This window comes from Rattus norvegicus, chromosome 5, assembly GCF_036323735.1.
Source record: "Rattus norvegicus strain BN/NHsdMcwi chromosome 5, GRCr8, whole genome shotgun sequence".
In the NCBI taxonomy this organism is placed as follows: domain Eukaryota; kingdom Metazoa; phylum Chordata; class Mammalia; order Rodentia; family Muridae; genus Rattus; species Rattus norvegicus.
In genome coordinates, this window is record NC_086023.1 from 29,179,772 (window position 1) to 29,200,794 (window position 21,023).

At 41.4% G+C, this 21,023-nt stretch overlaps 1 protein-coding gene across 3 annotated transcripts in view; it reads right to left on the bottom strand.

The window, feature by feature from the left end:
- The window catches only part of Dpy19l4 (dpy-19 like 4), a 59,615-nt gene that overhangs the window by 31,254 nt on the left and 7,338 nt on the right, over nucleotides 1-21,023 (bottom strand). For 2 of the 3 annotated variants that reach the window (XM_039109411.2, NM_001305280.1), the window contains exons 3-11: nucleotides 17,091-17,215; nucleotides 14,161-14,251; nucleotides 13,768-13,889; nucleotides 13,078-13,223; nucleotides 6,609-6,732; nucleotides 3,359-3,493; nucleotides 951-1,082; nucleotides 755-853; nucleotides 225-298 (exon numbers count right to left, since the gene is read on the bottom strand). In XM_039109411.2, coding sequence (XP_038965339.1) covers nucleotides 225-298; nucleotides 755-853; nucleotides 951-1,082; nucleotides 3,359-3,493; nucleotides 6,609-6,732; nucleotides 13,078-13,223; nucleotides 13,768-13,889; nucleotides 14,161-14,251; nucleotides 17,091-17,153 — 986 coding nt within the window. In that variant the 5' untranslated portion in view covers nucleotides 17,154-17,215. Of the gene's footprint in view, nucleotides 1-224; nucleotides 299-754; nucleotides 854-950; nucleotides 1,083-3,358; nucleotides 3,494-6,608; nucleotides 6,733-13,077; nucleotides 13,224-13,767; nucleotides 13,890-14,160; nucleotides 14,252-17,090; nucleotides 17,216-21,023 lie in introns of those variants that run through there. The other variant, XM_063287283.1, reaches the window with a different exon arrangement.

Consider the following 21,023-nt stretch of genomic DNA (forward strand, 5'->3'; position numbering starts at 1 on the left):
ATTTTACAGGGCAGGGATTACAGTTCCGTGGTAGGAAACTGCCTGTAATTCAAAAGGCTTTGAAGGCAATCCTCAAAACCAAAACCAAAAACTAATCTTCTATATAAAATCCAAAACTATGTCCGAAGTGACATGTAACCAGGTGCACACGCCCTCCACCCAGTGTCCTTGCTTTTGTTTTCTACAGGTTACAGATCAAGGGAACATGTAAATGTGACACTTACTTAGTCATATTGAGTCCAAATTTTACTTCAAGAAATTTCAGCACGTGCTCATTTTCTTTGTGTGGGACAAACATCTGGAGGAGAGAGAATCAGGCACCAGGGCCAAGCTGTGAGACATCATTCTTACAGAGAAGAAAACGTTACTTAAACAGAGAAATACTCCCTTACGCCGACGCTTTTAACAGTATACTCATTTCCAGTTACTAATGATAGAAAATACAGCCAGATTAAAAGAATAGTGAGTTAAATAATAAATAACACACAGTATACAACATGAATACATTTTCTGCGTGCTTAGGCATAAAAATGGAGTGGTATTTTGAGAGTATGAAAATTTTATCCTAGGACAGCTGATTTAAATAACCCTTGTTCCGGAAGACATTTCTGTTGGCTGATTTGGTTTCTGATACAGTGTTGTTAGGGATAACTTTGTATAAACTCTAATCCTTCGTTAGCTCATTGTTCTTGGTACAGCTGGCATAACATATTCCTCTACTCATACTGCTCTGGCATGAATCCCAAGTACTTACCTTTACTATAACATTTAAGGTCACTGGCAGAGTACATAACAAGTAAAACTCAAACACTTTGATTACTTTGGCCACAAACGTTCCTTTTTTCACATTTAGCTACAAAGGAAAAAACAAATCACATAAACAAAGTGAAGTATAAAATTAACAATTTAAAATAGTAAGGCTACTTTTTACGAAAGACAATGTTAATTACCTGAAAGCACTTAATAAGCATGAACGCTCCTGTTAAGCTTAATAAAGGAGATACCAATAAAGCTGGATTCTCAAACTGCAGTAAATACCCAAGGAAGAGAGAAAATATGTAGATTTTATATACTTCATAAACCTGTTAGAACAAAAATAAAAGAGAATAAAATTAATTTTAAAAATAGACATTTTAAGTAAATGTTCTGCTATAATTTAGGATTGTGTTAGGAAGTGTTTAATCTGTATTTTTATTGTTTTGGAATACAATGAGCTTAACATTTGCTTCTTAGCATGCTACAGAAAAAGCAAGGAGCTAAAAAAGTCATAAATGAAAACTGAAGTGCATTCTTTACAGTCACACTTCACCTTCTGTTAGCTTTCCTGTTGCGAATTCAGCTTTAAGTAGGTGTGGTACACACTGTCAGCAAATCCAGCACTTGGAAAGCAGTCTCAGAAGGATTACAAGTAAAGGCCGCTAGGACTACACAACAAGAGCTTGTGTTAAAAAATGTCACAGCTTAGAGGAGCAGCTCAATTAGAAGAGTGTTTGCCGAGTGCTTGGGTCAGTCCTGAGCACTGCACACATCTGGGAGTGGTAGTGGACAGCCTGCAATCTCAGACTTGGGATGGAGAGCAGGAAGACCAGAAGACGGAAGCCAGACAATGGTGGCACATGCCTTTAATCCCAGTGCTTAGAAAGGAGGCAGAGACAGGCTGATCTCTATGAGTTCAAGGCCAGCCTGGCCTACAGTGCAAGTAACAGGACAGCCAAGGCTACACAGAGAAACCCTGTCTCCATAAAAGAAAACAAAACAACAACAAAAATAAAGAAACAAATTCCAGAAAGAGCAGAGAATACAGGGTCTGAAGGTGGGGAGGAGGATCCATGGTACAGAGTAGTGCTGGGGCTCACGATCGCTCTATCTCTAGTGCCCAGGGATTCAAGGCCTCTTCTGGCCTCCAGGTCACTGCATCCATGTAGCACACAGACATGGAGGCCAAACATCCAGACACGGAACAAAACACTTGTAAGTTACTTAAAAATTTTAAAACAGGGCTGGAGAGGTGGCTCAGAGGTTAAGAGCACCCAACTGCTCTTCCAGAGGTCATGAGTTCAATTCCCAGCAGCCACATGGTGGCACACAACCATCTGTAAAGAGATCTGATACCCTCTTCTGGTGTATCTGAAGACAGCTACAGTGTATTTATATATATAATAAATGAATAAATCTTGAAAAAAATTTTTAAAACAAAGAGAGGAAGAATAAAGGGGTTGGAACCATGCCCAAGTGATTAATAGTAGGTACTGCTCTTTCAGAAAACTGAGTTCAAGCCCTAGTACCACCATCCAACAGCTCACAATCACCTAGACTCCATCCGCAGGAGGTCCAACACGCCCTTCTACACTACAACGCACGGCCTCATGTGTGCACAGATGCACAGACACACACGCATAACTGAAAAATAAATCGCAAAAGAGAGATTTTACTGTGACGAGTAATGACACCCTCGGGAAGTACTCACGCAGGCCTGGGAGACAGCCGAGTCTCTGGTGTGGCTAATGCTCAACCTGCTCTTGGCACGAGTGCACTGTTGCTACAGAGTGACTCTCAGCTTCACATCCAGTTCTCCTCTTGCCAAGTCAAACTCCGACAAGAGGAGGGGCTTCAGGAAAAGTGCAAAGCCAGAGGAAGAAGGAGATTGGCGCTCTTTTCTTGCCTCTTGTTGGCTTGCACTTCCTTGGAACCTTACCTAAAAGACTGCTGGTTCTGGAACCCAGCAGAACAGTTCCTTCCTGTCGAGGCCCCAAAAGTAGGTGCGACTTTCCCAACACCACAACACAGCTCCTGCGTCCAGCAGGTGCTCTGTCCATAACGCTTTTGGGCCTCTCATATCATCACCCTCTCAGCTAAGCAGTTATTAAGATGACTTACATTCTTGATTAATGACTGCTTTGGACAGTGATGTTATGAGGTTTTTGGTGTTAAAAATCGGACAGGACCCTTTACATGTTAAACAAAGTACTTTACCGCTGAACTATGTGCACAGTCTTGGTTATTAAATCCCTCTGTTAGGTTCTCTCTGTTCAGATAATTTAAATTTTGATGCTCATTAGAGTTCTGAAGAGTTGAGAATAAGGGATAAAGAAATGGAAAGGAGGTTTTTAAAGATTTATTTATTTATTATATATAAGTACACTGTAGCTGTCTTCAGATACACCAGAAGAGGGCATCAGATCTCTTTACAGATGGTTGTGAGCCACCATGTGGTTGCTGGGAATTGAACTCATGACCTCTGGAAGAGCAGTTGGGTGCTCTTAACCGCTGAGCCATCTCTCCAGCCCGGAAAGGAGGTTTTTAGAGACAAACCATTAGTCTCTGCTTTTAAATTCCTCATTTAAGGGCATCGCACTACCTTGTCGCTTTGCTGCACTGAGAAGATGTCTAACAGCAGCAGGGAGACTGCTTGAAGAAACAGGATGTAGTGGCTGTACTCCCACACCATCATGAACGTGTACGTCGAGGTACTCAGCAACAAGTAGCAAAACCTCTAGAAAAAAAACAACTAAAATCAGTCACTTCACTACTGTGAAAACCCGATAAGCCACAGGCCGGCCAGGTGTGGGGCTGCATGTCCCAACCCCAGCTCCTGAGAAGTAGAGGCAGGTGGACATCTATGAGTTCAAGGCTAGCTTAGTCTGCATAACATGTTCTAGGACACAGATGGAGCTATGTAGAGTCCTTACTTCCAAAAACAAACATAAAACAATGGTTAGAGAGATGGCTCAGTGGTTAAGAACACTAGCTGCTCTTCCAGAGGTCCTAAGTTCAATTCCCAGCAACCACATGGTGGCTCACAACCACCTGTAATTTGATCTGATGCCCTCTTCTGGTGTGTCAAGGACTGTGCGGTCATATATACATAAAATAAATAACTATTAAAAGAAAAACAATAAAACAAAACATATCAGCCAAACAAACAAAAATACCACAGCAGGACCTTAACAAAGCACAGAGGTACCAGCACCTGTCTTTCCCATATTATATTTCAAAGGGGCAACAAAAGGGGCACAATTTTTTTTTTCATGTCAAGAGAGAAAGCAAAACTTAGAAGAAATTGATTTTTTTTTTTTTTCGGAGCTGGGGACCGAACCCAGGGCCTTGCGCTTCCTAGGTAAGCACCCTACCACTGAGCTAAATCCCCAGCCCTGAAACTGATTTTTATTAGAATAGCTGGTAATGTTATTTTGTCCTAAAATAGTATTTTTTATTTGTTCATGCTAATTTGATTTTCCGAAAAACTATCAAGAGCCTGGGTTGCCTAGTCAAGGTTTTACTCTTAACAAAGTTTGACCTGTTTTCCTCCCATGCGGCACACATCGACCATGCAGCACACATCGACCATGCAGCACACATCGACCATGCAAAACTGGGTGCTACTTTACTTTACTTAACAATGAAAATGAGCCATGCCTGGGGTAATCTCGGTTCTATGAACTACCGCAAGAGAACCCGAGGCCAGCCTGGGCTATGTCTTTGAACACTTCCTGAACACAGCAAGCGTATTTGCTGAACTTTCATACCTTCATGCAGAACATCATGGCAGACCTCAGGCCTGTAATGCTGAGTTCCCATAGCTCAGTACTGTCTGCTGCTACTAGGGATCAACCCCAAGGCCGCAGGCTTACTGGGCAAGCGTTCTTCCCCACAGACCTGCATCCCAGCACAGCCTTCAAGTTCGAGAGTTCTCAGTGTAGACAGACGAACTGCCAAAGCTGCTTTTATGATGTTTATTTAGAACTAAACAAACTGTTGCCTAAAAACAGTAGTAACTCTTTAAGTAAAATTTGTTTAAGTTTTTTTTTATTATTGTGTAGAATCTGGGGGAGGGCCGCCTGTGTAGAGGCCGACAGACAACTTTGGTGTCTGCTCTCTCCTTGTGGGGACCACACTCAGGCTGTCAGGCTTATAGAGTCTCTAAGCAGAGTCAGGCTACACAGGCAGGCTGGTTTGGTATTTGGAGCCTACAATGGTCTTGAACTTGTGGAAATCTTGCTGCTTCAGTTGTCTATGCGCTGGTACTACAAGAGTGCACCATATCCATCCGTTCTCAATGTTACTTTTAGGGGGATATTTTTGTTTTATTCTTTTTGACAGGGCTGGCTTTGAACTCATCATGTAGCTAAGAATATACCTGAACTCCTGCTTTCCATGCCCAAGGGCTGGGATGAGAGGTATGGACTACAGCACCTAGCTAGGGTCTTGCATATTTTAAAACATTCTTTATAAACTTTATCCCAATTATACCATATTGTTATTTTTTAATGTTTTTTAACTGCAATGTTTCATGCTACATTTATTTTTTCTAAGTTTTTTGAGACAGGATCTCTTTATTGTAGCTCTGGTTGCCCTGGAACTCCCCGTGTAGACCAGACTGGCCTCAAAATCACAGAGCTCCTCCTGCCTCTGCTTCCTGAGCACTGAGATTAAAGACATATACCACCATACCTGGCTTATTATTTTATGTTTGCAAATTGAAATATATATGTATTATATGTAATATATTATATTATACACATCATCAAAAATAATCCTACCATTGTAAATGGGTCTCCATTAAAAGGATATTACCTTTCGGTTTCCTTTTGTATTTGCTTCTTATTAACATAAAATACACATGAGGATAAAACAGAGAGGAAGGAATCCGATCAACTCCCACCGTTGGTGTGTTTGGTTATGGTGCTGGGGTAGAAGCTCCAACCCTTGCACGTGCCAGCTACCACAGAGGTACCCCAGCCCTAGTGCCTGTGCTGTTTTCCAGACAGACACACTCCCTAGAAGACCTTGGTTAGTTGATTCTGGTCACTTCCTAGGCAGGAAACTTAAGACTGGCAGACTGCCAAAGGACTGTTATTCCAGTCAACTTCAATACATTCTATTAAATTATTCTGTGACACAGTGTCTAGGCTTCATTCAACTGCCCATAGGATTGAGGTAATAACAGTAACAAAGACTTATTTAAATATGCATCTAAATGATCTGAGAGGAGGACGTTTCCTTAAGCTTTGACTAACCTACTAATCTCAGTCAGGGAAGACATGTGAGTGAACACAAGGACATGCCACACTGCCATCAAAGTTTAGACACTGTCATCCGGCCACCGCTGTGTCTTCAGGAATATTTCTTTTTAAGTTCTGATGACTAAAGGACATAAATGTTCCTGAAGTAAGAGAAATGGCAAAAACAACACTTGGATAGATTAACTTCCAAAATGAGATATTCTTCATGTAACCACACTAAAAACAGTATAACATCTGTTTTCCCAAAACTATTTGGCTGTTATCAGATTACAGAAAAACAAGATGTAACAACTACCTTACTACATGTTACACAGTACTTGTATGTAACAAATTTGTATGCTTCACTGAGTACAACTTAGCCCCTGATATGACTTACTTTAATTAGGCACCGCAGCCCAGCATGGTGGCCCACTGCAATCCTACACGGTGGCAGGTAGAGTAAGTGCTCAAAACCTAGCCTTAGTTACATAATGAGTTTGAAGCCAGCCTGAACTAAAGAAATTTTTGTGTCAAAACAAAGCAACCAAAACATATTTGCAGAACATCAGAATTGGCTGTAATGTATAAAACAGGTTTGCATCTTACCTCTGCGTACGTATTTACATTTCTCTTTAAATAGCCTGTAAGTGCAGCAACTTGGCATGCAAAATATGGTAGAGCCCAGTTTTCTCTTAAGGGAATGGAGTACTCGATTCTTGTTGTGTCCACCCTAAAATAAACCATAGAGGACACCAGAAGTGAGGTATATACTTGTGTAATGCTACACTGCACTTTTCTCTTTATCTTATTTTTTTTAAAAGATTTATTTATTATTATATGAGTACATTGTAGCTGTCTTCAGACACACCAGAAGAGAGCATCGGATCCCATTACAGATGGCTGTGAGCCACCATGTGGTTGCTGGGAATTGAACTCAGGACCTCCGGAAGAGCAGTCAGTGCTCTCAACCACTGAGCCATCTCTCCAGCCCCCTCTTTATCCTATTTTTTCTTTTTTTTTTTTCGGAGCTAGGGACCGAACCCAGGGCCTTGTGCTTGTCTTTATCCTATTTTTAAAATATTATTTTACTTTATGCATATGGGTGTTTTGCCTGCATGGATGCCCGTGTACCATGTGTGAGCCTGGTGCTCCTGGAGGCCAGAAGAGGGCATCAGATTCCTGGAACTGGAGCTACACAGACACGTGTGAGCTGCCAGGTGGGCACTGGGAACTGAACCCATGTCCTGTGGAAGAGCATCAGGTGCCCTTAACTGCTGAGCCATCATGGTTCTCAGCAGTTGTTCCAGTACGTGGAAGCTAAAGGCAGGGAGATCGACGCAAGCTTGGAGCTAGCTTGGTCTGCACATTAAGTCCTAAACCAGTCAAAGAAATAGCAAGACCCTGCCTCAAAAACGTTAAACATAGAAAAACAAAAGTGACAGAAAGAGTGACAGATATCAGAACAATTAGTTCCATGCATACAAGACTGTAACCAGCCTTTCGTTACCTATTATAAAAGTGTATAAAATAGTCAAATTCAGGAAGGAGAAGTGAGAGGCTTAGTGGGCAAAGGTGTTTCCAACAAACAATTCTCACATGGTAGGAGGGGAAAACAAGTCCTGAAAGTTCACCTCTGATTCCCACATATATACACGATACAATGCAAACAAAAGTCCATTGGAAAATCTCTGCTTTTTGCTTTTACTTATCTTTTTCAAAAATGCCACGAAAAAGAATATTATATCTTGGTGGGTTTCTGTTCCTATAACAGAATACCATGGATTTTGCAATTTATAAACAAAAGAATGTATTACAGGGTTGGGGATTTAGCTCAGTGGTAGAGCACTTGCCTAGCAAGCGCAAGGCCCTGGGTTCGGTCCCCAGCTCCGAAAAAAAGGAGGAAAAAAAAAAAAAAAAGAATGTATTGCACATAGTTCTAGAAGCTGGGAATCCAAGATCAAGGAAGGCAGCAGGGGATTCAGTGTCTAGCAAGGGTCCATTCCTCACAGGTGGGGCCTTCCAGCTCTTTCCTCGCTAGTGTAGAGGAACAAGATAGCTTGATTCAACCAAAAACTGTTTTGCACAGTGCCCGAGTATGAAAGCAGGGCTGTGCACACCAGCTACGGCCTTCACCACGGCAGTGGTTCCAGGCATAAGGACCCCGACTCATTCATGTCCACCTCTCAGTAGTGGCACACTGGAGACCATGTAAGAGGCAATTCAAAGCACAGCACACAATGGCACTCCCAACAACTCTGGGCTTGGCAGAGAGCTCTTCATTATGACACAGATGTATGGAAAAATAAAACAGTAAGACCCAACTCACCATACTTGACCAAAATGTAAAGCTTTCTGTTTTCATTACTAAGAAAGCATGTGGCCAGGTATGCTGACTCATGTGTTTAATGCCAGCACTCAGGAAGTGGATCTGGCAGGTCAATCTCCCTGAATTTGATGACACCCTGGCCCTCATGGAAAGTTCTGGCTATCTAAGGCTATATACTGAGAGACTGTTTCAAAAAATAAAAACAAAAGAGGAGGGAGGGAGAGGAAGAAGGAGAGAGGAAGAAGAAGAGAAAACATAAAGCACACAGACAAGAAAACCCTCTGAAATATACATCCCTGACAATGACAAAACATGCGAGAAACTACCAGCAAGGCATCCTTACCCATGGAGGAAGAACTAGTATAGCCTGCATAGTAGAACTACCACCATATACTCTCTCCATCACTGAGTACAACGCTGTTATACCAGCGTAACTGTAAAACCTCTTATAACTCAATAACCAGAAGGTAAACAATGTCACTAAAAAACAAGAACTGGTATGGTGACACAAAGCCCAAGAAGCCAAGAGAGGAAGACCATAAGTCCATTGCCGACCTAGGTTTATGGGGGATGGGGTGAGGGGAGGGTGCAGCTTAGATTTACAGTGCTTACAGAGCGTACCACAGGTCCAACCTCAGGACTATAAAACAGAAGGTGTGAACAGGTTCTTGACCCAAAACTTTCCATTAAAAAAGAAGTAAGAGACTCTGTAGGAAGAATCTTGTGTGCACTGTGTGGAAGCATTCACCTGTCAACAAAAAGCTGATGTCCTATTAGCAAAAGGCAGGAAACAAGAGGTAGGAGTTCCAGTAGAGAGAGAGGAACTCTGGGAGATTCTCACACAGAAGATTTGCCCTGGAGTTTGAGGAAGTTGGATGCATGGAACTGAGAAGAGGTAACTAACCCTGTGGTAGACATGAAATAGTTTAAATGGGTTAAATGAGTTATTATCTAGTCGGGGTATGATTGTAGCATAAAGCCATGAGCACTGCAAATAACAGTAAACTTCTGAGTTCTTGGAGAACTGGTACATGGATGGAAAAACCCATGGTTGCAAGACTTTACCAACTAAGCACATGCACATCACTAGTCATTAAGTGTGTATAATTTAAAACTATGCTCTCTGCTCCCTGACTGCCATGATGGAGCCATACCACTCTTAACTGTTAAAATTCGGGGTTGGGGATTTGGCTCAGTGGTAGAGCGCTTACCTAGGAAGCGCAAGGTCCTGGGTTCGGTCCCCAGCCCCAGAAAAAAAAAAATTAAAATTCTTCCTTGACTCAGACCCAAAGCAATAGGTCCAGCAAATCTTGCCCCCAAAATCATCGAGACCATACTCAGTAAAAACTCCAAGGAAAAGGCATCGGCTTACAATCAGTGAGAGAAGCCTCTGAGAGACAGTCTGCATTCATCCTTAAATGCAGTCACCTTGCATTCAGGACAGGGGAGCCCCACACTCAGACAAGCACTGGCAAGACAACCTGAGAAGCAGAAGGTATTACTCCCTCATGGGTGCTGAACTGTCTCCAAACTCCCCCAAGCAGAAGCAAACCTCACACAATGGGAACAGCAGGGTCACCCTCAGGCAAGAAGTCAATGAAAACCTCTTAAGGGAGACACAAACCCCTTCCAGACCCAAAACTGAAAAAACAACAAAAACAAGCCAGATTCTGGTCAGGACTGCTTAACTGTGGATTCCTCCCACCACTTCCCTTCACCAAAGCTTACAGCTCAAGCCAAATACGAGAACTCTGGGTGTGAGGTGACTGGTGCTTGGTCTCACTTATCTTTCTAGTAAAACTAGATTCCCTTCCTGCCTCTCATGGGGAGATATTAATAAACTACAGTGAGATGTCACTGAACACTGTATTATCTACTATGCAACAAAGCTATCAGCACCACACACACACTCACACACACTCACACACACTCACACACTCACACACACATACACACAGACACACACTCACACACTCACACACTCACACTCACACACCCTCACACACACTCACACACACTCACACACACTCACACACACACTCACACACACAGACACACACTCACACACATACACAGACACACACACATACACAGACACACACTCACACACACTCACACACATACTCACACTCACACACACTCACAAAGACACACACACTCACACACACACACAAAGACACACACACTCACAGACACACACACACACACACACACACACACGTACACAGAATCAGGGGCCAATTATATGGCTTCATGGTATAGCACTTGCTCAATACTAGGCATTACTCAAACAAAAACTAAAAGGAAACAAAGCTAAGGAAAACACCGTTGCTGAAAACACCGTAAGCTATGACTTCCAGATAAGATGAGAAGCTGCCAACTGCCTCAAGTGTGAGTTGATAAAAGAGAAAGCCAGAGAAGCCTACAAAGGAAGTAGGATACCAGAACACAGCAGAGAAAAGCAGGCAACTCAGAAAAGAAACGGAATAGAGCTTTAGCAGGGTAGCTCCTGGGACAGAAGAGCCAGCGCTGCTCCCGGAAGCAATCTTTTTCTCCCTGCTAAGGTCAGAGCCTTCAGGAAGAAACTCATCAGGGGCTGGGGAAACAGCTTCGGGAAAAAGCACTGGCTGCCTGTAACTCCAGGCCAGAGGATCTGATGCCCTTTTCCTGCCTCTGTGAGCACCAGCAATTTATGTGACACTGGCAGGGAACACCTATGTGTATAAAATAAAAATAAGCAAATCTTCATTTTTAAAAAGCTCATCAACAAATAAGATCTCCTCCCTGAAAGTAACTCAGAAGATATATCCAAACCAGTAGATACCAAAGTACAACACGCAGGTGTAAGACCACGAAGAAAAGTAAACCAGGGGGTTGGGGATTTAGCTCAGTGGTAGAGCGCTTGCCTAGCAAGCTCAAGGCCCTGGGTTCGGTCCCCAGCTCTGAAAAAAAAAAAAAAAAAAAAAAAAAAAAAAGTACTAACTCGAAAAGTAAACCAGGAGGGTAGCTTAGTTGGTACAGCGCTTCCCAGAATGTACAGGACCCAGTTCGATGTCTGACATCACGTGGGTGCACGTCTGCAGTCCCAGCACTAGGGAGGACGGTGAATTTCAGACCACACTGGGCTACAGTAAGTCTGAGACCAGCCTGGTCAACAAAGCAAGACTGTCTCAAAAACAAAAACGACCAGGGAACGGGCTCAATGGAGTCCCTGCCTTGCTGTAAAAAGCTGTATGTTGTTCCTCGGCCATATAAAAGAAAAGTAAGTTTTCCAGGCTTCTTCTTTGAATGTGATGATAAATACTTAATGATCAAATGAAAAGAGGTCTTCATAATGGTCTTAATTGTTCTTGCCTTCTAGTGTAAATGTTATCATCTTCCACAGTATATATAATGGAGTGATGTCATGTCTCCAGGATTAGGTTGTAAAAGACATTTAATATGAAATAACGTCTTATGTTATATCTGACCCAGATCCACCAGGTAAGCCTCTTTGGAGTTCTATCCCTAGCAACTGTGTCAAATAATGTTTTAATTAGCAGCTATTTTCTTATGCAGCAATAAGCAAACACGGTGGCTTCTTAAAGCCCAGGCTAAACCTGAACTCCTGAGATCCTCCTACCTTTAACTCCTGAGTGTTGCAATTACAGGTATGTCACCATGCCTGGGCTAGAACTGATTTTTTTTATGGTTTTGTTGTTGTTGTTGTTTTGTTTTGTTTTTCTTTTGAGCCAGAGTTTCTCTGTACAGCCCTGGCTGTCCTGGAACTTGTAGACCAAGCAGGCTTCAAATTCAGAGATCCACTTGCATCTACCTCCTGAGTGCTGGGATTAAAGGTGTGCACCATTATGCCAGGGCAAGACTAAATTATTTCGAGTCAAGGTTTTAAGCAGACCAGGAGTACCTAAAACTCAGTATGCACATGTCATGGTGTACCAGCGGAGGATACAGGACAATTTGTAGGAAACCACTCTCTTGGACCAGGCTTAGCAGCAAGCTGTCTTTTCACCAGCTCGTGCTTGAAGAGTTCATTGTCTTTCAGCTTCAAGCCAGTGTGGCACCGTAAATCTACTCATCTCTGAGTCTTATACCAGCTGGAGAGGCTTTCTGCTTTGTTTTACCTTCATGTGTCTGTGCGCACGCCTGTGTGTGTTGTCATGTGTGTGGGAGCATGCGGCCATCTGTAAAGAGGCCCAAGGTTGACTTCTTCCTTGGCTGTGCTCCATCCTACTCTACATTGAGGTAGGGCCTTTGGATCAATCAAGAACTTTCCAATACCAACTTGGGCTAACCAGCTCGCTCCACAGAGACTTCTAAGAGCGGGAATCACAGCAGCCCACATCCACCCAGCATACATGGATTCTGGGAGTCTGAACTCCAGTTCACAAGTTCACATACTTGTACAGCAAGCAACCAATGAACCACCTTCCCAGACCGGCTTTGACCGGCTTAGGCCCTGAGGGGAATCCTACCTAAACTGCACCACACAGCATACCAACCAAGAGGTTTGCAGATTATAGGTAAGCACTGTAAGAATGGGAATATTTTCAGAGCTCTATGACTACCACAGCTACTAAGAAAGAGGTTGTAAATATCAATTTAAAACCTTTGCATAGGGGTTGGGGATTTAGCTCAGTGGTAGAGCGTTTGCCCAGGAAGTGCAAGGCCCTGGGTTCGATCCCCAGCTCCAAAAAAAAAGAACCAAAAACAAAAACAAAAACAAACAAAAAAAAAAAAACCTTTGCATACCTGTTAATTAGGAACCATGCAACGGTAAGCATTCCTGCTAGCCACGTGCCACTCATAAGCCAACTTGTAACAAACAAAGCTGTAACATATATTCCTTGTAATCCAAAAACAATGCCAATGTAGAAATACACTGGTTCAATCACTTCCTAAAGGTAAAAAGAAAGGGAATGACAGAAGATGGTGTTAAACAACCCAAGGATACAAAACTATGCAAGAAAACAGACACTAAAGTGAAAAAAACTGGGCTGGAGGGATGGCTCAGTGGTTAAGAGCATTTTTGTTCTTGCAGAGGTCCTCAATTCAGTTCCCAGAGCCCCCATGGTGGCTCACAACTATCTATAACTTCTAGAGCACTGGCTCTCAACCTTCCTAGTGCTGTGACCCTTTAATACAATTCCTCATGTTATGGTGACCCCCAACCACAAACTTACTTCATTGCTACTTCATAACTGTCATTTTGTTACTGTTTTGAATCATAATGTAAATATATGATATGCAGGGTATCTTGATATGTGACCCCAAAAGGGTCAAGACCCACAGAGTGAGAACCACTGTCCTAGAGGCTCCAATGTCCTCTGACCTCTGAGCACTGGGCACACATGTGGAACACATACAGATATACAAGCAAAATGCTCATACACATGAAGCAAATCTAAAATAAAAATAATAAAGTAAGAAAAAAATACATACATGGCTACCAGTTGCTTGATAGAGCACACTGGCAATAAGTTCCGGGTACAAAGACATCTGTTGCATGGCGTTGATAGTCTTCAGGGAGATGGTTTTGTTATTGTGCGTCAGCTCGTAAACACCTAAATACATAATGGTTTTTCTCCAGATTACTGTTCTGCTTTGACAGTGATTCAACAGGTTACTCATTAGTAATCACAAATAACATGGGGAAAAGAGATGCTCAAACGCTACAGCAGATGCCGCATCTTCCCAACTTTCCTATTACATACATAACAAGAAACGCCTACATCCTGAGACAAATCCCCACATCCTAAAGCTCGTAATCTTTAAGAACAGTGTTCTATTTCAGAACAATATTATTACAACAATTGCAACCGTGGTTGGCCATACCTCTTTCAAATGAAGGAGCCTTTAACATGTCTTTATAATAGGAGTAATAAATGGCACTGTCACCCTGAAATGTGATTTCTCGTTCAAGTTCCTGCAATGACATAAGTATTTAAACGTCAGTGTTGAATGTCACTGTGTTTCTCTTTTCCTTCATCTTCTTGTGTTTGGTTTGTTTCCTTCACATTTTAAACTCACATTTACCACCATATTATTCAAGTATATATTTAAAATTTCCTAAATTACCATATTAATAAGATAAATTTCTCAATAGTCTAGCAATCATTTTAGTGAAAACACTTAAGGTTTAAAATGGTTTGTAACTGATATAGCGTTATATGTTTTACATATAAGGAAATTCTAGAAGGAAAACCCAAAGAATACCCTATAAACAGCAGGAATAGTATGAAGGTACTGACAATAAACCGAAATGTCAGAATTTAAACGAAAAGCCAGGCATAGTAGTACATGCCCGTAATCCTAGCACAGAGGAGGTTGGGGCAGGAGGATCAAGTTTGAGACCAGCTTGGGCTACATAGTAAGTTCCAGACCAGTCTGAACTACACAGTGTGATTCTCTTTAAAAAATATAAATGACTTTAAAAACCAAATGTCCAGAATAAGAAAATAAGTTTATGCAGGAAGCAGTGTTTTTTATGATTATATATAACCTTACGTATTGAAAAGAGGAAGGCTAGTTTATAATTTAATAAGTACATTTGCAGAGCCATACATTCTCAGTGTTTTCCAAATAAGCAAGATTTACAAGTCTTAGGGGCTGGACATGTGGCTCAGTAGTGGAGGATTTTTAGGTGCTGGCTCAATTCCCAAATCAGAAAGAAAAAAAATCCCAAGATTCAACTATAAAGAACCAAAACTAAAGTAATTTAAAACATAGGGTAAAAGACATGTGTGGTGTCTCCCACTTTAACTCCAGCACCGCACTGCAGGCAGAAGCAAGATCTCTGTGAGCTGAGGTAAGCTTAGTCTACTAGCAAGTCCCAGTCCAACCAGAGAACACACAGGGAGACCCCATGGGAAACGAACAAAAACCACAGAACGTTTTGTACTTTTTTACGCTAAATCAATCTTTGGTTCGACCCTAATCTTATTTCCTCCATGCCAGGAGTCCAACCCTAGGCCCTGCGCTTGCTGGTCAAGAGCTCTAACCCTGCACTGTAATCCAGCCCTGAGCAGATCATCTGTTAACATCTAGCTATTTCCACACATAATACAAACTAAGGATTCCCACTTCAAAATCTGAGATCTTAATGTTTGAAAAGCTAAACCTTTGTGTATGTGGCCATGATGGTGTAAGTGAAAAATGTTCCACCAAGGAAGAACAATAAAAACGCAAGCACAACAGAAACGCAAAAACAGCTTCAGACTGCATACAGAAAGCTACATGACACATGAATTTTATGTTAATTTCCCAAGACGTCAGAGAGAGAGAGAGAGAGAGAGAGAGAGAGAGAGAGAGAGAGAGAGAGTGTATGTTCTTCATGGACACCCATATTTTCAAACCTCTGGCGTTCTCAGATACAATACAGTCGCCTGACCCAGCATGGCAGATGGCTAGGCTGAAGAATCTGAGAGAGAGGTTGCTTCCTGACAGCTCCCAGGTGACATTCCTACACTTGTCATGCATAACTATAATGACAGAGGGGTCATTATTGTTTGTTTGTTTTTGAGACAAGGTCTTACTGTATAACCCCTACCTGTTCAGGAACTTCATGTAACTATAGCGATTATGTATTCTGTGAAATACACATAATTTAAAACCAAACAGTAAACATGAGGCAATGTCGTAATGCTATTATTGGAGCCAATTAGAGGATTTAGTGAATTAAGACACTTGTTATACCACTTACATACACATAATAAATGTAATTTTAAAATTGAAAAACATATAATAAAATTTAAAATGTAAATCCTGTCATATCTGTTAATCATTTTCGACCTTTCCCCAAAAACTGTAATTTAAAAATCTAATTCTAAAATTAGATAATACAAGTGTCATTACATAATCTAAAAGTAAAGTCTTCTAATGCTAAATAAAATTCATATTGCCGAAATCTGAGCTACCAAACCAAGAGGCCACCTAGTACCACAGCACCTCACTGAAAGTCCCTAGAGAGACTTGGTGTGATCTGACCACAGTCGTCTTACAGGAAGAGTCGTGGCTGTCCTAAATAGCTCTGATCAGTTTCCCCATCTCCCAGCATACTATAAATACACGATCTGTAAGAGTGTACATGGACCTTTAAGACCTACAGCATGTATCCTAAGCACCAGCAATGGGCCTGCCATCCTTGTACTAGCTTAAGAGAACCAGGCGCATTTGGTTTGGAAGAAGTTGGGCTTGTTCTGACATTTTACTATCACTTCCTTTTCATTCCAATTCAAGAACTCAGTTTTGCTACTGCCCACCACTCACTTCTACAAATGAGCTCCACCCACAACTCCTCTGTAACCTGGATCTGTCTTTGGTCTGGTGCCTCTTGCAGCCAGTTCTTATACACTTGAGGAGATTTTCCTCAAACAATCCCAGAGAAAGTCACTGTACAAGGAGAGCACCCTAGTAGTTTCTGGTTTATAGATTACATGATTACATTTTGTTTGAGACAGAGTCACTATGTAGGACTTGTCAGCCTGGAACTAGCCCCAGGGACTAGTCTAGACTCCACAGAGATCTGTCTACCTTGGCCTGTCAGTGCTAGATTTATGGCATGTGCTTCCACACCCAGCTTGTTACATATTTTAAGGCTGATACTGTAACTATCTCAAAAGAACTTCTGTAGCATTTTGCAATTCTTACAAATAAGGTGGTGCTTGTCATACTTACCAAATATATGTACAACCTCCTAAGACACACATTGTTCAAGTTAATAGGAAGTATGAAAACACTTTTCATACTCTCAAAATTCTTCTTACCTGCCTGTTGGAAAACCAGAATTTCCGTTCGTGGTAAGCCGACAGGTAGAAAACATGCATCATACCACTAATAATGGCTGCAAGACAGCCAATGAAGATCTTTGCAAAACGTTGAAATGAAACATCTGAAAAAGAATATTAAAGATAATCAAACTCTTAACAGAGGCCCATCCTACAGGACATCTCAGCAGGACGCCTCCCAGATGAGAAGCTCAGTTGATGGAACGCCTACCTAGTATATGTGATGTCCTGTGGTAATCCCCACTACAAGCAAAGGAAAGAGGAGGAGGAAGGAAGATGGATGGATGGATGGATGGATGGATGGATGGATGGATGGATGGATGGATGGATGGATGGACAGACGGATGGGTGGATGGGTGGATGGGTAGGTGGATGGGTGGGTGGATGGATGGGTGGATGGGTGGATGGGTGTCAGGATCATCAGAAACAAAAACCTAGGAAACTGTCAGTGAATAGAATCCAAAACAACATGGCAATAAAAGTAAAAAGACAGAAGGTGAAGACTAAGAGCATCTGAATAAAGAACAGGCTTCATTTAAGGAAAATATTTAATACCTGTAACAAATGTACCACACTAATGTAAAATGTCAACAAGGGAAAGATGGTCTAGGACCATAAGAAGGTTTAGTGTGAAAAGTGCTAGCCACAAATCATGATGACCTGAGTTCAATCCTTCGGACCGACATGGCAGAAGAGGAGAAAGTTAGTTGTCTCTGATCTTCCATGTATGCACGAGTGCTGTCTGTCTGTCTGTCTGTCTGTCTGTCTCTCTCTCTCTCTCTCTCTCTCTCTTTCTCTCTGTGTGTTGTCTCTCTTCTCTCTGTCTCTCTGTCTCTCTCTCTCGGTCTCTCTCTCTCTCTCTCTCATGCACACACGCACGCACGTACACACACTGAATTAGGAAAAAGAAATCTTAAATCTGTATATTACATGATGAACACACTACAGAAACCTGCTTCACAATAAGGCAAATACGGCTAACATGAAAGGACAGTGCACTGAAAACTGGCTGAGACATGGGGAAGAAAGTCAGGGGTGGTAGGTGGTTTATGTCTTTAATCCCAGCACCGGGACACAGAGGCAGGCGAATTTTTGAGTTTGAGGCCAACCTGGTCTACAGAGCAAGTTCCAGGATAGCAAGAGCTACACATAGAAACCCTCTGTTTCAAAACAAACAAGCAAACAAACAAACAAACAAAACCAAGAAAGGACAATAAAAAAAAGATATGAGAAAAATGTCCATTGACTTTAAATGATCAAAAGGAATGCATTAATATCTATAAAATACATATTAATATCTATTAATACCTATAAACACTCATTCTGAATCATGACTGGTACTTTTTCTTTTAAAAAAAATCTAACATATTCTGTAAACTGCAGTCCTTGATATATTATATACACTTCAATGGGTTTTGTGATTGTGTCTGAAGAGACACAGATAACTACTGATTTACATGTAAGCATCGATGCATAGGAGCACTTCCTGATGAACAGAGAACTCACTTGGACTCTGTGCACAGGATGGTGCAGTCTCACCATAGCACAGGAAGTATATCCCAAAGGTGGGGCCAGCTGCTCCGGTACAGAATCGCAGACAAATTTGAGAAATCAACTTTCTGATTTATTAGATCAGTTAAACAAAAATCTCAGGACAGTGGCTTAGCACAGTGCTAGCAAGGACAAGGCCCAGGTTTAATCCCTAGCACCGAAAGATAAAAACAAAATGCAGTGTTTGCAAATGTTCTTATTTATCATATAAAATACATATTTCTAAATAAAAAATTATATTGTAAATATTATTAGTATCAATATGATATAAGTGTTTTATGGTTTTGGTTTTTTGGTGGTAGTGGTGTTATTTTTGAAACAGTTTCACTATGTAGCCTTGGCTGGCCTGGCCTGGAAACCCGCCCACCTCTGCTTCTCAAGAGATGGGATTAAAGGAATGAGCCGCCATACCCAGCCTTAATATAACCATCTTAAAGTTTGGTTTTGGTTTGATTTCATTGGGATTTTGAAAGGATCATATGTTGAACTAAGTCACCACATAGTGGAGGTTGTACTTGAACCTGAGTCTCTTGCCTTTACCTTCTAAGCACTGACATTACAGGTATGCACCATATTACATGTTTTTTTTTTCAAGTTACTGTTTCTAATATCATGATATATACCATTATATTACATATAAGCATACACATATATACATATACACATATAAATATGTAATATATACACATATATTTCCTATTCTCAAAGCATTTGGTGATTAGTCATGCTAAGAGCACAGCAAATACTAGTTATTATTATTGTGCTAAACAAGTAAACCTTCATAAATACATAAAGTAACTGAAGCAATGGCAGCCTAGAAGCACGGCCTAGTAGGAGTGCACACCTAGCTCTCCTAGTATTTGGGAGGAAGAGGGAGGAGGAGCTGTGAATTGAGGGTGGTCTGGTCTACAGAGCTAGTTTCAGGACAGCCAGGGCTACACAGAAAAACTCTGCCTCAAAAAACCAAACCTCTAACTAACTAACTAACTAGCTAACTGAAACTACTAATTTAAAAATGATAGAGCACGCCCATCATCTCAGCAATAGGAAGGTGCAGGCAGCTAGATTATAAGTTCAAAGCTAGCCTGGGCTATAGATGGGCCAGGGCTATCATGGACTACCTAGAAAGACCTTTTCATAAACAAACAAAAAATAAAGCATAGGACTTTTAACTACATGGTCAGTCATAAACTACCATAAGCCTATAAATCTTTCAGTTGTAAAATGCTGACCAAGTATAGAAAATAAAAAATATTTCATAGATAACAATATCAGTAATATAGACAAGTTTTTGTTGTTTTAACATTTCAGCTATGTACTTGCTTATTTTTTATTTATCTTTTTATTCACATGTATTCACATGCTAGCATGTGAATATGGAGGTCAGAGGACATTTAATGGAAATTGGTTCTCTCGGATTACAAATGATAATTTTATTAATAACTTTTTCTGACTTAAAAAAATTCAAGATATCAATATCTTACAAGAAGCTTTACTTTTCACAACTTCATTTTAGGCTACTGCTTAATTCAGCAGCTCGGCTTTGCTCTTGGTCTTGTATCTTCACGGTTCCAGTTTAGCATGACTCTATCTGGGACATGCATTGTCATGAGAGACGAACAGAGCAGAAAGGCAGTCTGTGCTCAGAACTGCTCTTCCACTCACATTCCACAGGCTCAAACCAGTCACAGACCTGCCTCTCAGTGAGACGGGAAGGGCACTGCCTCAGAGAGGGAGTTCAGATCCAAGGGCAGTGAAGGGATGTGTCGTGCACTTTTAGGAAAGACAGCATGTGTTTGGGAATAATGAAATAGCAACTGACTATCTGTCTCCACAGCCACAAATACTTACTTCCTTCCCCAAAGCAAAACATACTCACTGAATCACATCCTGACCGCTTTCTCAGACCTGCTCGCTGCCTGCAGACAGATTCATATGACAATTTAAGACCTGAAGAGTTGCAGACCTTTGTAACTTTGACATACAATCCCAAAGGCCAAATTAGGTAGAGGTGCAGCTGCAAACTTAAAGCCCAGTTACTTGGGAATCTGAGTAAAGCTCAGGAGTCTGAAGCCAGGCAGAGCAACTTCATGAGGACAAGACGCTAAAGAAACACAAGGTTAAAAAAAAAAATACAAGGTTGAGTATAATGGTGCACACCTTTAATCTCAGTGCTGAAGGCAGAGGCAGGAGGATCTCTGAACTCAAAGCCAGCCTGGTACACACACACACACACACACACACACACACACACACACACACGAGATAGAGAGAGAGATTGATTTTAATATCACAAACACAACATTCAACATTCACAGCATGAACATTTGTAATTAAATACTGTAAACAACCCAAATGTCC